At 40.6% G+C, this 15,659-nt stretch overlaps 1 protein-coding gene across 2 annotated transcripts in view; it reads right to left on the bottom strand.

The window, feature by feature from the left end:
- The window catches only part of HAO2 (hydroxyacid oxidase 2), an 82,657-nt gene that overhangs the window by 9,155 nt on the left and 57,843 nt on the right, over positions 1–15,659 (bottom strand). For both annotated transcript variants that reach the window (XM_058172540.1, XM_058172541.1), the window contains 4 exons: positions 14,441–14,593; positions 9,571–9,722; positions 4,608–4,891; positions 2,080–2,295 (listed from right to left, as the gene is read on the bottom strand). In XM_058172540.1, the coding sequence (XP_058028523.1) occupies positions 2,080–2,295; positions 4,608–4,891; positions 9,571–9,722; positions 14,441–14,571 (783 nt within the window). In that variant the 5' untranslated portion in view covers positions 14,572–14,593. The remainder of the gene's footprint in view (positions 1–2,079; positions 2,296–4,607; positions 4,892–9,570; positions 9,723–14,440; positions 14,594–15,659) is intronic.

Here is a 15,659-nt window from a genome sequence, read left to right as displayed (position 1 = left end):
TTGCCAAATCAGAAGAAGGCTCGGGAGAATCAGGCCTTGCCGGCCCCTCCTCCTCCCTTTGAGTGGGTGCCAGGGAGGGAGAGGGCCCAAGAGAAGCAGGGCTTGCCAGGTCTTCTCCCTCACTTTCTGAATCATCTGAGTCCAGGAGTCCAGGTCCAGGAACCTGGGTCACAACACACGAGCAGCTCCCTCTATCACCTGCGCACCTGCATTCTGGACCAACTGGAGCCTCCGGGTGCTCTTCAAGGGGAGCCCCATGTAGAGAGCATTGCAGTAATCCAAGCGAGAGGTAACAAGAGCATGAGTGACCATGCATAGGGCATCCTGGTCAAGGAAGGGGCACAACTGGCGAATCAGGCGAACCTGATAAAAAGCTCTCCTGGAGACAGCCGTCAAGTGATCTTCAAAGGACAGCCGCCCATCCAGGAAAACGCCCAAGTTGCGCACCCTTTCCATCCGGGCCAGTGATTCTCCCCCAACAGTCAGCGGCGGCTGCAGCTGACTGTACCGGGGTGCCGGCATCCACAGCCACTCCATCTTGGAAGGATTGAGCTTGAGCCTGTTTCTCCCCATCCAGATCCGTACGGCTTCCAGATACCGGGACAGTACTTCGATAGCTTTGTTGGGGTGGCCTGGGGTGGAGAAGTACAGCTGCATATCATCAGCGTACAGTTGGTATCTCACCCCAAAACCACTGATGATCTCACCCAGCGGCTTCATATAGATGTTGAACAGGAGAGGCGAGAGAATCGACCCCTGCGGACCCCACACATGGGGCGCCTCGGGGTCAATCTCTGCCCCCCTGCCAACACCGTCTGCGACCGGTCAGAGAGATAGGAGGAGAACCACCGATAAACGGTGCCTCCCACTCCCAAACTCTCCAACCGGTGCAGCAGGATACTATGGTCGATGGTATCAAAAGCTGCTGAGAGGACTAATAGGACCAGGGCAGAGGAATAACCCCTATCCCTGGCCCTCCAGAGATCATCAACCAACACGACCAAAGCCATCTCCATACTGTATCCGGGCCGAAACCCGGACTGGAACGGGTCTAGATAGACAGTTTCCTCCAGATATTGGGGTAATTGACGTGCCACCACACTCTCTACAACCTTCGCCACAAAGCGAAGGTTGGTGACCGGACGATAATTTCCTAAAACAGCTGGGTCCAGGGAAGGCTTCTTGAGGAGGGGTCTCACCACCGCCTCTTTCAAGGCAGCAGGGACAACCCCTTCCATCAAAGAAGCATTGATAATCCCCCGGAGCCAGCCTCGTGTCACCTCCTGCGTGGCCAGTACCAGCCAGGAGGGGCACGGGTCCAGTAAACATGTGGTGGCATTCAACCTCCCCAACAACCTGTCCATGTCCTCAGGAGCCACAGGATCAAATCCATCCCAAACGGTCTCAACAAGATGAGTCTCCGACCTCTCACTTGGATCCACCCAATTTTGATCCAGACCGAAGCTGAACGATTTTATCGTATAGATAACCACTAAACTCCTCGGCACGTCCTTGCAACGGTTCATCCCGCACCCCCGTTGAAGGAGGGAGCAGGTCACCCGAAAAAGGGTGGCCGGGTGGTTATCTGCCGATGCAATGAGGGAGGAGACGTAAAGATGTCTTGCTTCCCTCAGTGCCACTAGGTAGGTCCTACTATAAGACCTAACTAGTGTCCAGTCAGCCTCCAAACGGCTGGATCTCCAGGCACTCTCTAGGCATCTTCTCCGGCGTTTCATCTCCCTCAGCTCCTCAGTAAACCAAGGAGCTGGTTGAGACCTACGCCGGGTCAGAGGCCGCGAAGGCACAACACGGTCTAGAGCCCCAGCCGCGGCCAGTTCCCAAACCGTGACTAGTTCTTCAGCCATGCCGTGGGCTAGACCCTCAGGAAACGGCCCAAGCTCCGTCAGGAACCTCTCCGGGTCCATCAGGCGCCTGGGACAGAACCAACGTATTGGTCCCGTCTCCCTGCGGTGTTGAGTGGCGGTCTGAAAGTCCAGACGAAGGAGAGAATGATCCGATCATGACAACGGTTTGCTAGAGCCAGATTGCAAATAGGATAAATAATGGCTCATGACTTACAGTAGGAAGGACCCCATCTAGCTGTCTTCCTCCGTGGTTGGATACGATAATCCCTTGGACCCCATGTCTCACAGCTAGCTCAGCATCTTCCTTTGTCAGAATCCCCTTGATGATGATTGGCAGCTGGGTCAGACTTTGTAGCCAGGTGATGTCATTCCAATTGATAGATGGGTCTATGGATCCAGGGGGCAGACCATATTCAGTCTGGTCTTCATCCTGAAGGAGAGAGGAAGATAGAAACTTCATTGCCATTGTATGCATGTCTGTTTAAGTAAATGCTATCTTACAGGTCCTGCAATATTATTATAATTTAACATTTCTCCAGTAATATGATTAAGTTTGTATATAATTTATTTTTCCTATCATTCCTACATTAATGTATTTGTTAAAATCTAATGTTCCAAAAGAATTATCTTTTTATAAGGTGTTTCCAAGTATCTTATATATGTCCCATGGAATACTTGGTCACCTAAGAATTCTCCAGCATGCTGTAATACAGAAGTCTTCAAACTTGGCAGCTTTAAGGCTTGTGGACTAACTTCCAGAATTCTCCAGCCAGCTATGCTGGCTGGAGAATTCTAGGAGTTGAAATCTACAAGTCTTAAAGCTGCCAAGTTTGGGGACCCTTGCTGTAATAGGTGCCTTCTCTTTTGCTGACAAGAAGATCAGGGTATCAGATTCTAAAGCTGACAAATTTCATGAATATCCTCCAAAATTTTCTGGTGCTTCATGTTTCAACTTCTAGTATATAAGTAGCCTTTTGACAACATTTTGCCATTCCTCATTTTGTTGTAAAGAAGCCTTGTAAGTTTGCAAGAGATTGTAAGGAATGTGACAATGAAGGTTAAAATATCCTCTAGGCTAGGAACATCCACACTCCAGAGTAGCCTCAGGATGCCCAAGAATATGTCGCTTCGGTAGCTAACCCAAGGAGAACCACAGAAAATGGGAGAAAATAGCAGTGTAACATTCCTTCCCTGGGAAGACAGAGATAGAGATCCAGGAAAATGAAGGGCAGGATGTAATTTAGTGATGAAGAAACTAACGAACTATCCTTTCATAGTTCAAGGAGATTTCTTCTTTTTTCTGGTCATTGCTTAGTACAGTCTGGTAGAGAATGAGCAATTACCCCAAGAACTCATTTACTGTAACCAAGAAAACTTCTTGTCATTTGGGATTGCATTGCCTTTCCATGACCCTTTTCTCAAGGAGAGGAAGGTGGAACTTGGAAATCCATTTCTCTGCCCCCTCCCCATGGTTCATCACTGAAGGTTTGTCATTTCCCTCTTAAAGAGCTGATAAAGGTTGTCCTCACCAGAACCTTCAAAACTTGCAGAGTTTCAGAGTCGTCAGACTTTTCATAAAAACGAACAGTCTTTTTTTTCACATATTGACCATTTCTATAGTTTGAGCCTAGAAAAATCCTGGAACAAACCCCTTCCAATAGATGCATATCAAGTACAAATATGCAAAGTATATTCTAGAAATCTGGATCGGGATTCATCCCCCTCTCCAGATAATCAATCATACTTGAGCTTATTTTGAGGAATGTCATAGATTTAATTTTGGATGGCTCAGGCTTTTATTACATATTATTGTATATATAATGGTCTTGGTCATTTTCTGTGTGAATAATCAAAAAGTGTGGATCACAAAGAACTATATTGTCACAATGGCTCAGCCATTGTGGTGTAGTGTTCACACAATGTGGTGTGAATAAGCCCAGATAGGTGTTTTCTTTTTTACTTATAAGGCCCTTTTGCTGGCTTTTCTGGCCTAAAGCCAAAAAGCCAAAGTAATGGTTGGGAAATGTTGAGTTTCAGAATTTCCACAGGAAAAATAAAAATGAAATGTCCTTCACAAAACCACATGTACTCATTGCAGTAGTAAATATTACACATCAGCTGTTACTTAAATGTCAAATATTAAGTGCTACTAATGAAATATTTTTATTAGAATATTTGTTTAAGAACAACACAATATAATAGATAATTTCCTTCCAGGGTCGGAAGGAAATTATCCATTCCTACCAAATATAGGAATCCATTATTATAGCTTCCTCAACTGATGGTCATTCAACCATCTGCAGAGCCATCAGACAAAATTGATCAATAGTTAATATTGGTATTTTAAAAATAATTTTCAGAGAGAGAGATAATTTAGTCATCTGTTAACATTATAGGTTTTTAGTAATTCAGAAGATAATACCTCAGAAATGAATTCTGTACATGTGAACTTGCTACGTTTAAACATCACATGAAGTTACCCTTCATGGAAGCTCACATACAGCTGTTTAGGGTGATGTTTTCACAGTCACATCATTAATTCAGAGGATTCAGTCTTAGAAACAGTTTATGCCTCAGGAGTGGAAGCTGCATAGGTAGGCAATTCTAAACCCTAGTTTGCAGATTGCACATTTTGGAAACTCAGCCAGGATTCTAAAATGTGCAAGCATGTTTAGATTCTAAGATCCGCCATCCTTTCCTTCACATGCTTTTTTAAACTGATGGGTTTTAGGAGTTACCAACCTCAAAAGCTCCTTTAAAGTTCTTCACTTGAATGGATTTCAAGAACTGGTAATTGTTGCGAATGTCATTCCGCCTCTTGCCAGTGTAGGGCACGTCAACTGTGAGCACCAGGGCCTGGAATCCCAATGCATTAACCCGTTGTACCAGCTGCTGTGAGAACCTCCTGTTCCGATGGAGGTAGAGTTGGAACCACCGTAAACCAGTAGGTGCAGCAGCAACAATTTCTTCCACAGAGAAAGTGGAATAAGTGCTGGCTATGTAGCAGGTATTCATAGCTTCTGCCGCTTTAGAAAATTTGGAGGGAAGGGGGAAAGAATCAAAACTGACTCCCATAATTAAGTTCCAGCCTAATCATCTATCATCAATCTTCCCATGCAGCCAATAAGTCCCAGTTAAAGATTGTGGTGTGGGGAGGAGTCAATTGGTAGAACTGTAATTGAAGCTCTGTTCATTTTGTATGTACATCAACATTGTGTGACACTTACAAAGGGGCAGGACTAAAACTGCCTGTAGATGCTGCTGTTCTAAGAGGGACAGTCCCAGCCTCTCTGGAGAGTCCAATTCTTACTGTGGTTTCTTGGTTATTCTAGAGATTTTGCATCAGAAGAACTGAATGCTTGGCATACACATTGCTGTGAGAGATTTACAAAATCTTTGGAATAGTTTATTAAACAATAAGGCTCTTCTTAATCTGCTGCTGTTTCCATCATCCACCTAATATTAGCAATATGACCTTATATTCCCTGTTCCTTCTAAAGCCTGTTCATTTGCAGTTTGTTTCTTCTTGAAGGATTTTCAACAGCATCTACCTGGCATGTAGTGGATGTATTGTTAGAGCTATTATTCCATAGTTATAGCATTCCTTTAAATGCCCCATTTTAGAAAATGCAACAATTTTAGACCTTATTTCTGCATGGAGCCATGCTGCTTCCCCCCCCCCCCAAATTTGTTCATAGGGGTTGACTTGTTCTATATTGCTTCTATCTTAGACCCTTTAAGAACTCTATGAAGATTTCATTCACTCTTGAGGCTTTTATACTTGCTCACAGGTTTATAGTTCATCTGACTTGTTCCTCAAGCTCATCCTCAGGTTCTTTTCTTGACTATGGTCTCACCTGAGTTGCTCTTCTTATACATGCTTTTCATTAATTCCTTCCTTCCTGTTTGTTTCTTATATCACTGAGATGGGAAGCTTCCCATAATTCTTCTAATTTCCTTAAATAGATCCTTTGTGCTTTGTATACTGTTATTTTTTCAACTTATCTATATTCTGAGTTCAGGTATACCAGTTTATCACTTCTTGGAAGTTTTTATTAATCTTTTTAAGATAAAGGTAAAGGTTTCCCTCGCACATATGTGCTAGTCATTGCCGACTCTAGCGGGCGGTGCTCATCTCCGTTTCAAAGCCGAAGAGCCAGTGCTGTCCGAAGACATCTCCATGGTCATGTGGCCAGCATGACTCAACGCCAAAGGCACACGGAACGCTGTTAGCTTCCCACCAAGGTGGTCCCTATTTTTTCTACTTGCATTTACGTGCTTTCGAAACTGCTAGGTTGGCAGAAGCTGGGACAAGTAATGGAAGCTCACCCCATTACACGGCAGCATTAGGGATTCGAACCGCTGAGCTGCTGACCTTTCAATTGACAAGCTCAACGTCCTAGCCCCTGAGCTTAATCTTTTTAGTTTTCCCCAAATCAGTAGCTTTCGTTATTTCTTTTTTTCCTTAGTTTTTTTCTATAACTTTATTTGAAAACAATTTGTCCTTTAGGGAGATTCTCAGTCATGGTTGTCCCAAAGGTACTTTTTCAAGGGGCAACTGGACTTTCTGGTTTTTCTTTGAAGACATTTCGCTTCTCATCCAAGAAGCTTTTTCAGCTCTGAAGTAGTGGTTGCCCCTTGAAAAAGTGTGTCCTTTGTTTCTGGCTTTCTAGCTTTCTCTTTTTTAATGATCATTTTAATTTCTCCCCACAATTCTTCAGGTATTATGTCCTCAAGGTTCCAGTCTTTGAAACTGTTTTTAGCTTCATATTCTTCAGAAATGTATTCAAGGTTGTATCTCATTAGTTTAATCCTCTTTACAGTAAGTCTCTTTCAGTCTGATACCTTTCTATGATTAATAACCGATGGCCTGATTCACAATCAGCCCTTGGTAATGTTTGCAAGTCAGCAGAGAACTTTTCCATTTACTGCTACATCAGATAAAAATATCTTTTGTTATGGCATCGCCCACTTCAAGACATCTTGTTACATAACTGTCATTTAGGTGACTGAAAGAAATTATTAGCAATGGACATTTTCTACATAGAAGTCTATCAGTCATTATCCTACATTATTGCAACTCCTAGTCCATATTTTCCAAATTCTGAATGCCTTAAAAGTCCAGCCCCATTTCCCTGACAGTAAGCAGCAGTGCAGTTAATACTGGCATGGAGCCAAATGAAATGCCTTGGCTGGACTTTTGACTAGGCAGTCACAGGCAAGGTTGTAGCCATTCTGTTGGAGGAAGAAAACAGTGGCTAGATGGAGGGATGGAGGGATGGAAGGATAGACATAGTTCATGTATATACCCACTCACATATTTACACTTGCACTTGTATATAAAAGTAGTAAGTCAGAATTCTGTGTTAGAGGAATGAATACAAAGACCTCTCCCCATTCCTAAGAGGTCTGTAAGGGCCATGCATAAGAGCACAAGCGTGTCTACCGTTCCTGTCCTATTGTTTCCTTTCATTATATCCAATTAATATAGTTGTTACATACTTATGCTTATATATGTGCTTATATATTGTATAGTTATTTCATGCTTATGCTTATATACCAACTTCAAATTTTCCTTTTAAACTGGTTTTAATTTTTGTACTAATTGTTTTTACTTTGGCTGTAAACCGCCCTGAGTCCTTTGGGAGAAGGGCGGTATAGAAATTTAAACAATAAATAAATAAATATATACTGTGTGACAAAATAAATAAATAAATAAATAGTAGAAAGGCGCCAGATTGTATCCCCCTTGGGATACTTGCCACAACAATCTTCATGGCACGGGGGAAAGCAAAGCAAACACCTACTTCCAAAAGTAGATTAAGCAGGAGCAGCCCAATCCTTCAGCACTTTTTTGTCCTCCTTTAGCTATCTATTTGGGAGTCAAATTGGTTGCTTAAGGAACCCTTGCTTCCTGGAGTGCCATATATTTTGCATGCAGCAGTTCAAGCCTTACTGCATTCCCTACTAAAAGAAACTGGGTGGACTCACAGTGCAGATACTCTGTGGGAAACAAGTAATGTGTTCTGTTTTCTCTCTCTATATAAATTTACAATTACTGTTTAGGTTTTGTAGATGATAGTAAAAACAATAGCACTTAGACTTATATACTGCTTCACAGTGCTTTACAGCCCTCTCTAAGTGGTTTACAGAGTCAGCATATTGCCCCCAACAATCTGGGTCCTCATTCTACTGACCTCAGAAAGATGGAAGGCTGAGTCAACCTTGAGCTGGTGAGACCTGAATTGCCAAACTGCTGGCAGCCAGTGATCAGCAGAAGTAGCCTGTAATACTGCATTGCATCACCGTGGCTCTTTAGATTATTTTATTTTATTTATTTTATTTTATTTGTCAAGAATGTATTAGGTAATTATATATAAGTATTGTTCTGTCTCGGGGGCTGGAGTCACAACATGTATAAGCATGAATTGAATACATAAAATAGATACAAACAGAGGAAACATTAGGACAGGGACAGTAGGCACGCTGGTGCTCTTATGCACACCCCTTACAGACCTCTTAGGAATGGGGTGAGGACAGACTTAGGTCAAAATTTTGGGGGTTTTGGGATGAAACCACAGAGTCAGATAATGCATTCCAGGTATTTTTTTTTTATTTTTTTATTTGCATTTATATCCCACCCTTCTCCGAAGACTCAGGGCGGCTTACACTATGTTAAGCAATAGTCTTCATCCATTTGTATATTATATACAAAGTCAACTTATTGCCCCCAACAATCTGGGTCCTCATTTTACCTACCTTATAAAGGATGGAAGGCTGAGTCAACTTTGGGCCTGGTGGGACTTGAACCTGCAGTAATTGCAACCAGCTGTGTTAATAACAGACTGTCTTAGCAGTCTGAGCCACCAGAGGCCCTTTATTGATCACTCTGTTGCTGAAGTCATATTTTCTGCAATCGAGTTTGGAGCGGTTCACTTTAAGTTTGTATCTGTTGTGTGCTAGTGTATTGTTGTGGTTGAAGCTGAAGTAATCATTGACCAGTAGCAAATAATTTTATGAGCTATGCTTAGGTCATACCGAAGGTGGCGTAGTTCTAAGTTTTCTAAGCGTAGAATTTCAAGTCTGGTGGCATAAGGTATTTTGTTGCAAGCAGAGAAGTGGAGGACTCTTCTTGTGAAATATTTCTGAATACGTTCAATTGTATTAATGTCCAATATATAGTGTGGGTTCCAGACAGATGAGCTATATTCGAGAATTGATCTAGCAAATGTTTTGTATGCTCTAATTAGTAGTGTGATATTACCGGAGAAGAAGCTATGCAAGATTAGGTTTACAACTCTTAATGCCTTTTTGGTGATGTTGTTACAGTGGGCTTTGGCACTTAGATCGTTAGATATGAATACGCCAAGGTCCTTGACAGAGTGAGGGTCATCTACAAGGTTGTGTCCGCTCAGCTTGTATTTTATGTTCTGGTTTATGACAGATAGATAGACGATAGATAGATAGATAGATAGATAGATAGATAGATAGATAGATAGATAGATAGATAGATAGATGGATGGATGGATGATAGATACATAGATGTTAGATAATAGATAGATAAATAGATGGATGGATGGATTTACAATTGCTTGTTTTCTTTTGAACCCACCATACCATAATCCCTTATCCCATAGACCAGGAACTATTTCAGCAAGATTATTTTTGGCCTATACTGTTGCTAGGGAAAAAGATTCTTGCATACCTCGAGCTGTGCTCTGCTCTCCATCAGGACAGGCCAAACCGTGGAAGCCAGAGGGAGCAATCCCCACGGGGAAGTCAATTTCAGAGCCAAGAATTGTGGTCCTTGGATTTATTGCTGACATATCTCGCAGCACACGTGGCCGCAAATAGATTCTGTGGGATGAAGAGAGAGCAGAAGCAGCAGGGCTGATAGGAGTAATATTACTGAAGAAAGTCCAGAAAAATGAAGTCTTCCTATCAATCTGCTTCTCCATTTATTTTTCTATCCATTATTCAATCTACCATAATAACTTCAAGCAACGTCCTAGATTTTGTCATGTATCCTGAATTCTGCAACGGCTGAGAGCAACCAAATGTGTGCTGCAAAAGTGATATATATGTCATTGCTGCCATCTAGTTGTCCAGATGTTTTCAGTGCAGATCTGAAAGACCTGCAATGGCACTGATCTTGTTCAGTTTGTAAGGCCTATGAAGAAGATAGAAATGCCTATGCAGCCCTGTGAAGGAGAGTGTTTTTGGTGTACCTAGTCTTGAACTCCTTGTGACTTCATGGAGAAGTCCCTGCTGTATTCCTGGGGACATTTTCAGAAGTGGCTTGCCAGTGCCTTCTTCCTATGCTTGAGAGACAAAGACTTGCCAAAAGTCATCTAGCTGGCTTCCTGCCTAAGGGAAAACTGGAATGGGATTTTCCCACTGCACTGAATGGCTTTGGAAGGAGAGATGCCATAGCCTATAGACCAGTGGTAGTCAACCTGGTCCCTACCGCCCACTAGTGGGCGTTCCAGCTTTCATGGTGGGTGGTAGGGGTTTTGTCCAATACTGAAGGACTTTCCTTTTTTTAAATTTAATTGACTTTTTAAAAAATTTTCATAGCATTATTTAAAAACATTTTCATTAGGTTTTCATAAAATTCCCCGTGACAATTTAAATTTCTGAAAATATACTATTTGTATCTCCCGCGCGTAAGTTTAGTTCACGTTACATAAGTGAAACTAAATGGCACTATAGTTCGACCGCAAACAAAAAAGCCTCGTCCCAGAATAGCTCGCGTATCTCCCCCCACATCACCCAGCTGTAACAGACAAGCAGAGCTGGTAGCCGGTGCCCCTCCCCTCCCACAAATCCAATCCACGATGCGCGAGAGGCATGCGCAGACGATACATGGCTGTGGAACTGGTGGGCAGTTAGAAAATTTTATTATTAACAGAGATACAAAAGTGGGTGGTAGGTATAAAAAGGTTGACTACCCCTGCTATAGACACAAGTTACCCTTGCATTTACCTAGCTATATCCTTCAGTTAACTCTTTCAGTGACAGACAATGAACACTGAGAAGATACTAGATCAGAAAAGAGCAAAACCAGCCATCTTTCTTACTTTTTTTTTTTTTTTTTACATTTATACCCCGCCCTTCTCCGAAGACTCAGGGCGGCTTACAATGTATAAGGCAATAGTCTCATTCTATTTGTATATTTTTTTTACAAAGTCAACTTATTGCCCCCCCAACAATCTGGGTCCTCATTTTACCTACCTTATAAAGGGTGGAAGGCTGAGTCAACCTTGGGCCGGGCTCGAACCTGCAGTAATTGCAGGCTCTGTGTTCTAATAACAGGCTTCTCTATTGCCTGAGCTATCCCGGCCCTTGGATATAAAAGTTGCAGGCAGGCAGTCCTTTTATTATGTAAGCTTAGTTTTCCCATCCTAGTGCCCACAGAAATGTAGGAATTATGCTGGCTAAGAAACAGAGATTTGTAAGTATGCTATAAATAATATAAATGTATGCCATGCCTCCACTGGGAAAATACTATGAGACTCCTTCTGTTTTGAAAGGCTATGTGTTTCTTGTAGTGAAAGTGGGACCAGGAACTATTTCAGTAGCTCTGGAGTAACCAGAAACTCAAGTTTAACCATCTAGGAGTGATTGCTGGTGCTCACAGTAGTGATCTGCTGCTCACTATTGTAGCAAGCTAGGCTGTGTCACATACTTCTGTGAGGAGTTGCAAGAACACTCAACAAATCTAGGGTGTTATCAGGGGCTTCTGGTTGACATTGTGGTGAGATCAGTCATGAGGAGCGGGGTCTCTGTGCTCCCTTTCAGAGTTCTCCCCGTTGGTGGGCTCTGAAAGGAGCCAAAGCCACCCTGTAGGGGCAGTGAAGCAAAGAGGGATGCCCTGTAAGGTCAAGGAGAGTCGCAACTCTTCTGTCTGATCCAGGGTTCTTTTTCCCTCTCAGGCACGGCGAGGAGAAGAGGCAGCCAAAAGATGGCTGCCATGAAGCTGGGACAACCAAGGAACAACTGATGCTGGAGCAAAGCAGGTGAACAGTGACTGGAACTGGGGGAGAGGATTCCTTTTTACTTAAAACCTAACCCCAAGGAACAATTTAGAACTATCTGCTCAGAATTGCTTATCAAAGTGGTGATTAAGCATTCTGAAAAAAAGAATGGAAGGAAAAGACTTAAAGAGAGAAAAACAATAAATTTATAAAAATATAGAAAATTGGACTTTTAAACTGGGAAGATGTGGTAATGGGAAGGCATTTTAAAATGCTGGAATTATTTACTTAAAAACTTATCCTGCTTCTATAATTGAATTACAATTAAAATTACAATCAAAATAACTAAAATTAGACTGACTAGTGGCAACACTATATTTAAGTTTAGACCGCCACCTGCTGACAAAAGGAAAATATACAAGTCTGGGAATTCTTACATGAAGGATTGTGAAAATATTTACTGGGTTATATCTAACTACCTCATGATTACTGGAGACTCAAATACAAGGACAAGGAAGCTATTTAATTAAATCAACCCAGAATTTATACTAGAAGATTGAAACTGTAAAGGGGATGTAAAGAGGCTTTTGATAATTTCTGGGAATATTTAAATGGAACTGATTGATTTCCTATGGGATACAAAGAACTGTGATTAGTGTACTTCTTGAAGGGCAATTTTAGGTCTGAATAAGTGGTTCCTGGACTACTGGACAAAAGTGGGATTTTTAAAAAATAAAATAAGATGCTTCATAAAGAAGAAATGAGTGGAACTTTGAAGGATATGGCATTGATTTTCCAAAGCACAAAGGACATCATGGAGAAAGGTTTTAAAGAGATTATGGAAAAAATGGAAAATACTATATGAGGGATGATGAGTAAAGATCTAGATGCTCAGAAAAAGGAGGAGCTAACAGAAGGAATGGAGGAAAAGATAGAACCGAAGAACCAGCGAACAAAAGAAGAAGACAAGGAGGAGATAATAATAAAAATAACAGTGATTGGTGAATTAAACTGGGGGAAAATATTTTAAGAGAGTTGAAAAGAGAATTGAAGATACAGGAAGATATTTTTGAATGGGAGAGAGGGGTTTGGGCAGATACTTTGGAAGCTAGGCAATGAAAGAGGGTAGAGATGGACGAAATACTTAGATTGAATATCCAAGAAGTAGATGCAGACAGAGATAAAGATCCAAGAGAGAAATATGGGAGGCAAGTCAAAAAAAACCATAGCAATTAAAGTACTGAAGCCGGCATGAGTCGATGGATAGAAAGGAAAGGGTTTCTCTCTTTTTTGATGTTTTGATTTGCTTTTCTTTTTTTCTTTCTTTCCCTTCGTTTTTAGAATGTTGGCATGATTAGAAGTTAAGTAGAAATAAGAGAAGGGGGAAACATTTGTGTGTGTGTGTGTGTGTGTGTGTGTGTGTGTGTGTGTGTGTTTGTGTGTGTACTGGAATAAAAGTAACAATAAAATGGGAAAACTAGAGTTTGAATGATAGTATTATTAAGTACGTTTTAACAATATTGTGATTGGCATTGGAATAATATATTAAAACATTGACCAATTAAATAATGAAAGAACATACTTTAATATAAATATGTGTATTACTATCAGAATTATATTGATTTGAATATTGTAAAGAATATGATTAGAATAATTTTGTATGTCTAAATAATATTGGAATTGGTATTAGAATTGTATATTGAAAAATTGACTAATGAAATAATGAATGATTGTATCTCAATACAAATAGATATAAAGAGTGAAATATGGGAGGTAAGTTAAAAATGAAAAGGATTCAAAGCACCAAAGTAGGTGACAGATGTTGGATAGAAAGAAAATGTCTTTTAATAAAAAGGTGACATGATTAAAGTTAGAATAGAGATAGAAATAAAAGAAAAGGAGAATATTAGTATATACATTTTTACATAATAAAATAAAAGCAATAACAAGAGGGAAACTTAGAAATTGAATGGCAGTATTATTATGTATGATCAAATAATATGGTGAGTGGCATTAGAGCAATATATTAAAACATGGAATAATTAAATAATAATAACTACAACTTAATACAAATGTGTATTATTATTAGAAATATATAAATTCACTGAATGTAATAACTATGATTAATTTTATTAGTTTTATTTGTATTAGAATGTATGATATCCAGGTGCCACACATTGATATCAGTGGTGGGTTGTGAACCGGTAGAAAGAGCAGCAGGAGGCTCCGCCCATCCACCCGGACGTCATTATGGATGATCTGTGCATGTGTAGAAGTGTGTGTGCAGGCGCTCCCATTGCAAATTGGTACATAGAATCCACCCCTGATTGATATGTATATGTAAAATAAAATAAAAAACTTGAAACAAAAAAAAACCCTAGGGTTTTATCAGTTGTTAGCATATTCACAGCCAATTTCTTTTCCCAAATCAAATTTCTAGTGTAGTGAATACCAGATCATTCATATCTATCTGAGTTTGCATCAGAGAGTGAATGAGGAGAATAAAATTCATTTGGCTTGGTACTACATCTCAAAGTGAATACATCTGACTCAGTTATGAGTAGCTATCTTCTTTCAAAGACTTACTTTATATCCTACCTTTTATATGCCATGAGATTGTCATCCCGGGTATAACATTCATCAGCACCTGCTGCAAAATAATCCCAGATAGGTTTGGGAAGATGCTTTTTAGCATATGCTTCAAAATCTGACAAACAGACAAGAGTCATTTCAAAATAAAGTGAGATGAACCTGGTAGGAAGAGAGACTGAATAAATATAACAGGTATAGAATTCCGGATGAGAATCCTAAAATAAAGCTGAAAAAGAAATAGTAATATAAGCAAGAACCTACCATGTAATGAACAAGATCTCACAAAAGCATCCGGAGTTCATTTAGGTCATGGCCCGCAGGCCAGATGCGTCACATGCTGGCCCCGCCCCCACCCGGTTTAGCAAAGGGGGAAAAAGTCCTGGTATATCCCATGATGTCCCCATGACAACATGAATCTGACACCTCTGATTTAGGTGATCTCAGAAATATAAGCCAAGCAAAATGTGTTGTGATTCCAAGTTATTCTTTTATTATATACGGTATTTATATTCATCTTCACCCAAAAATGTGAAATCCACTTCCACGCCTAGTCTATAGACCTGGTTTTCTTGCCATCATCTATACAAGCAGAAGCCATGTCCAACCTAATCACCACCAAGATAAACCTATTTTATTGAGCATGAAGATACAACTCACCACTGGTTGTTTTTTTTTCCCTTAAAAAAAGGAAACTGCTAAGAGCCTTTTCATTTTTGACAGAATCTGATGGCTTGAATAGGCATAGCTGCTTATTCTGTGGAAATAAAGTTAGCCAAAGATTGGAGAAAGTATATATATAGATGACCTTGTGTGGGATGGCTCTTTCGGATGGAAGAGAAATGATTCATTCGTTTCCCTATCTATGGCAGGCAGTTTCAATTAAAATGACAGAAATTGCCATAATGTCCTTTGGTAAGAAATGACCTATAAGAAAAGGACAGGTACCTACAGTATATTACTTTGCATTATTGTATTGTTGAAGCTGATTTGCGGGTCAGAAATAAGTGCCAAAGTGTTCGTTTTCCCCAAATTCTCCATGCATAGTCACCTGAATTGCAACCTGTGAAATGCTCGATATATTCTAGAATAGGAAAGGATATAATAACTTCAGCAAGTACATTTTTGAAAGAAAACCATCATAAAATGCCAATTATGTTCTATGCAGAACAACATTTCATTGGTCTCCAAGAATGCCTGAACTGATGAATATCAGGAAGTGGGTTGG

The sequence above is a fragment of the Ahaetulla prasina genome, chromosome 2, assembly GCF_028640845.1.
Source record: "Ahaetulla prasina isolate Xishuangbanna chromosome 2, ASM2864084v1, whole genome shotgun sequence".
Classification (NCBI taxonomy): domain Eukaryota; kingdom Metazoa; phylum Chordata; class Lepidosauria; order Squamata; family Colubridae; genus Ahaetulla; species Ahaetulla prasina.
The sequence above is the reverse complement of the archived record's forward strand: the minus strand, read 5'-3'. Positions and strand labels throughout refer to the sequence as shown.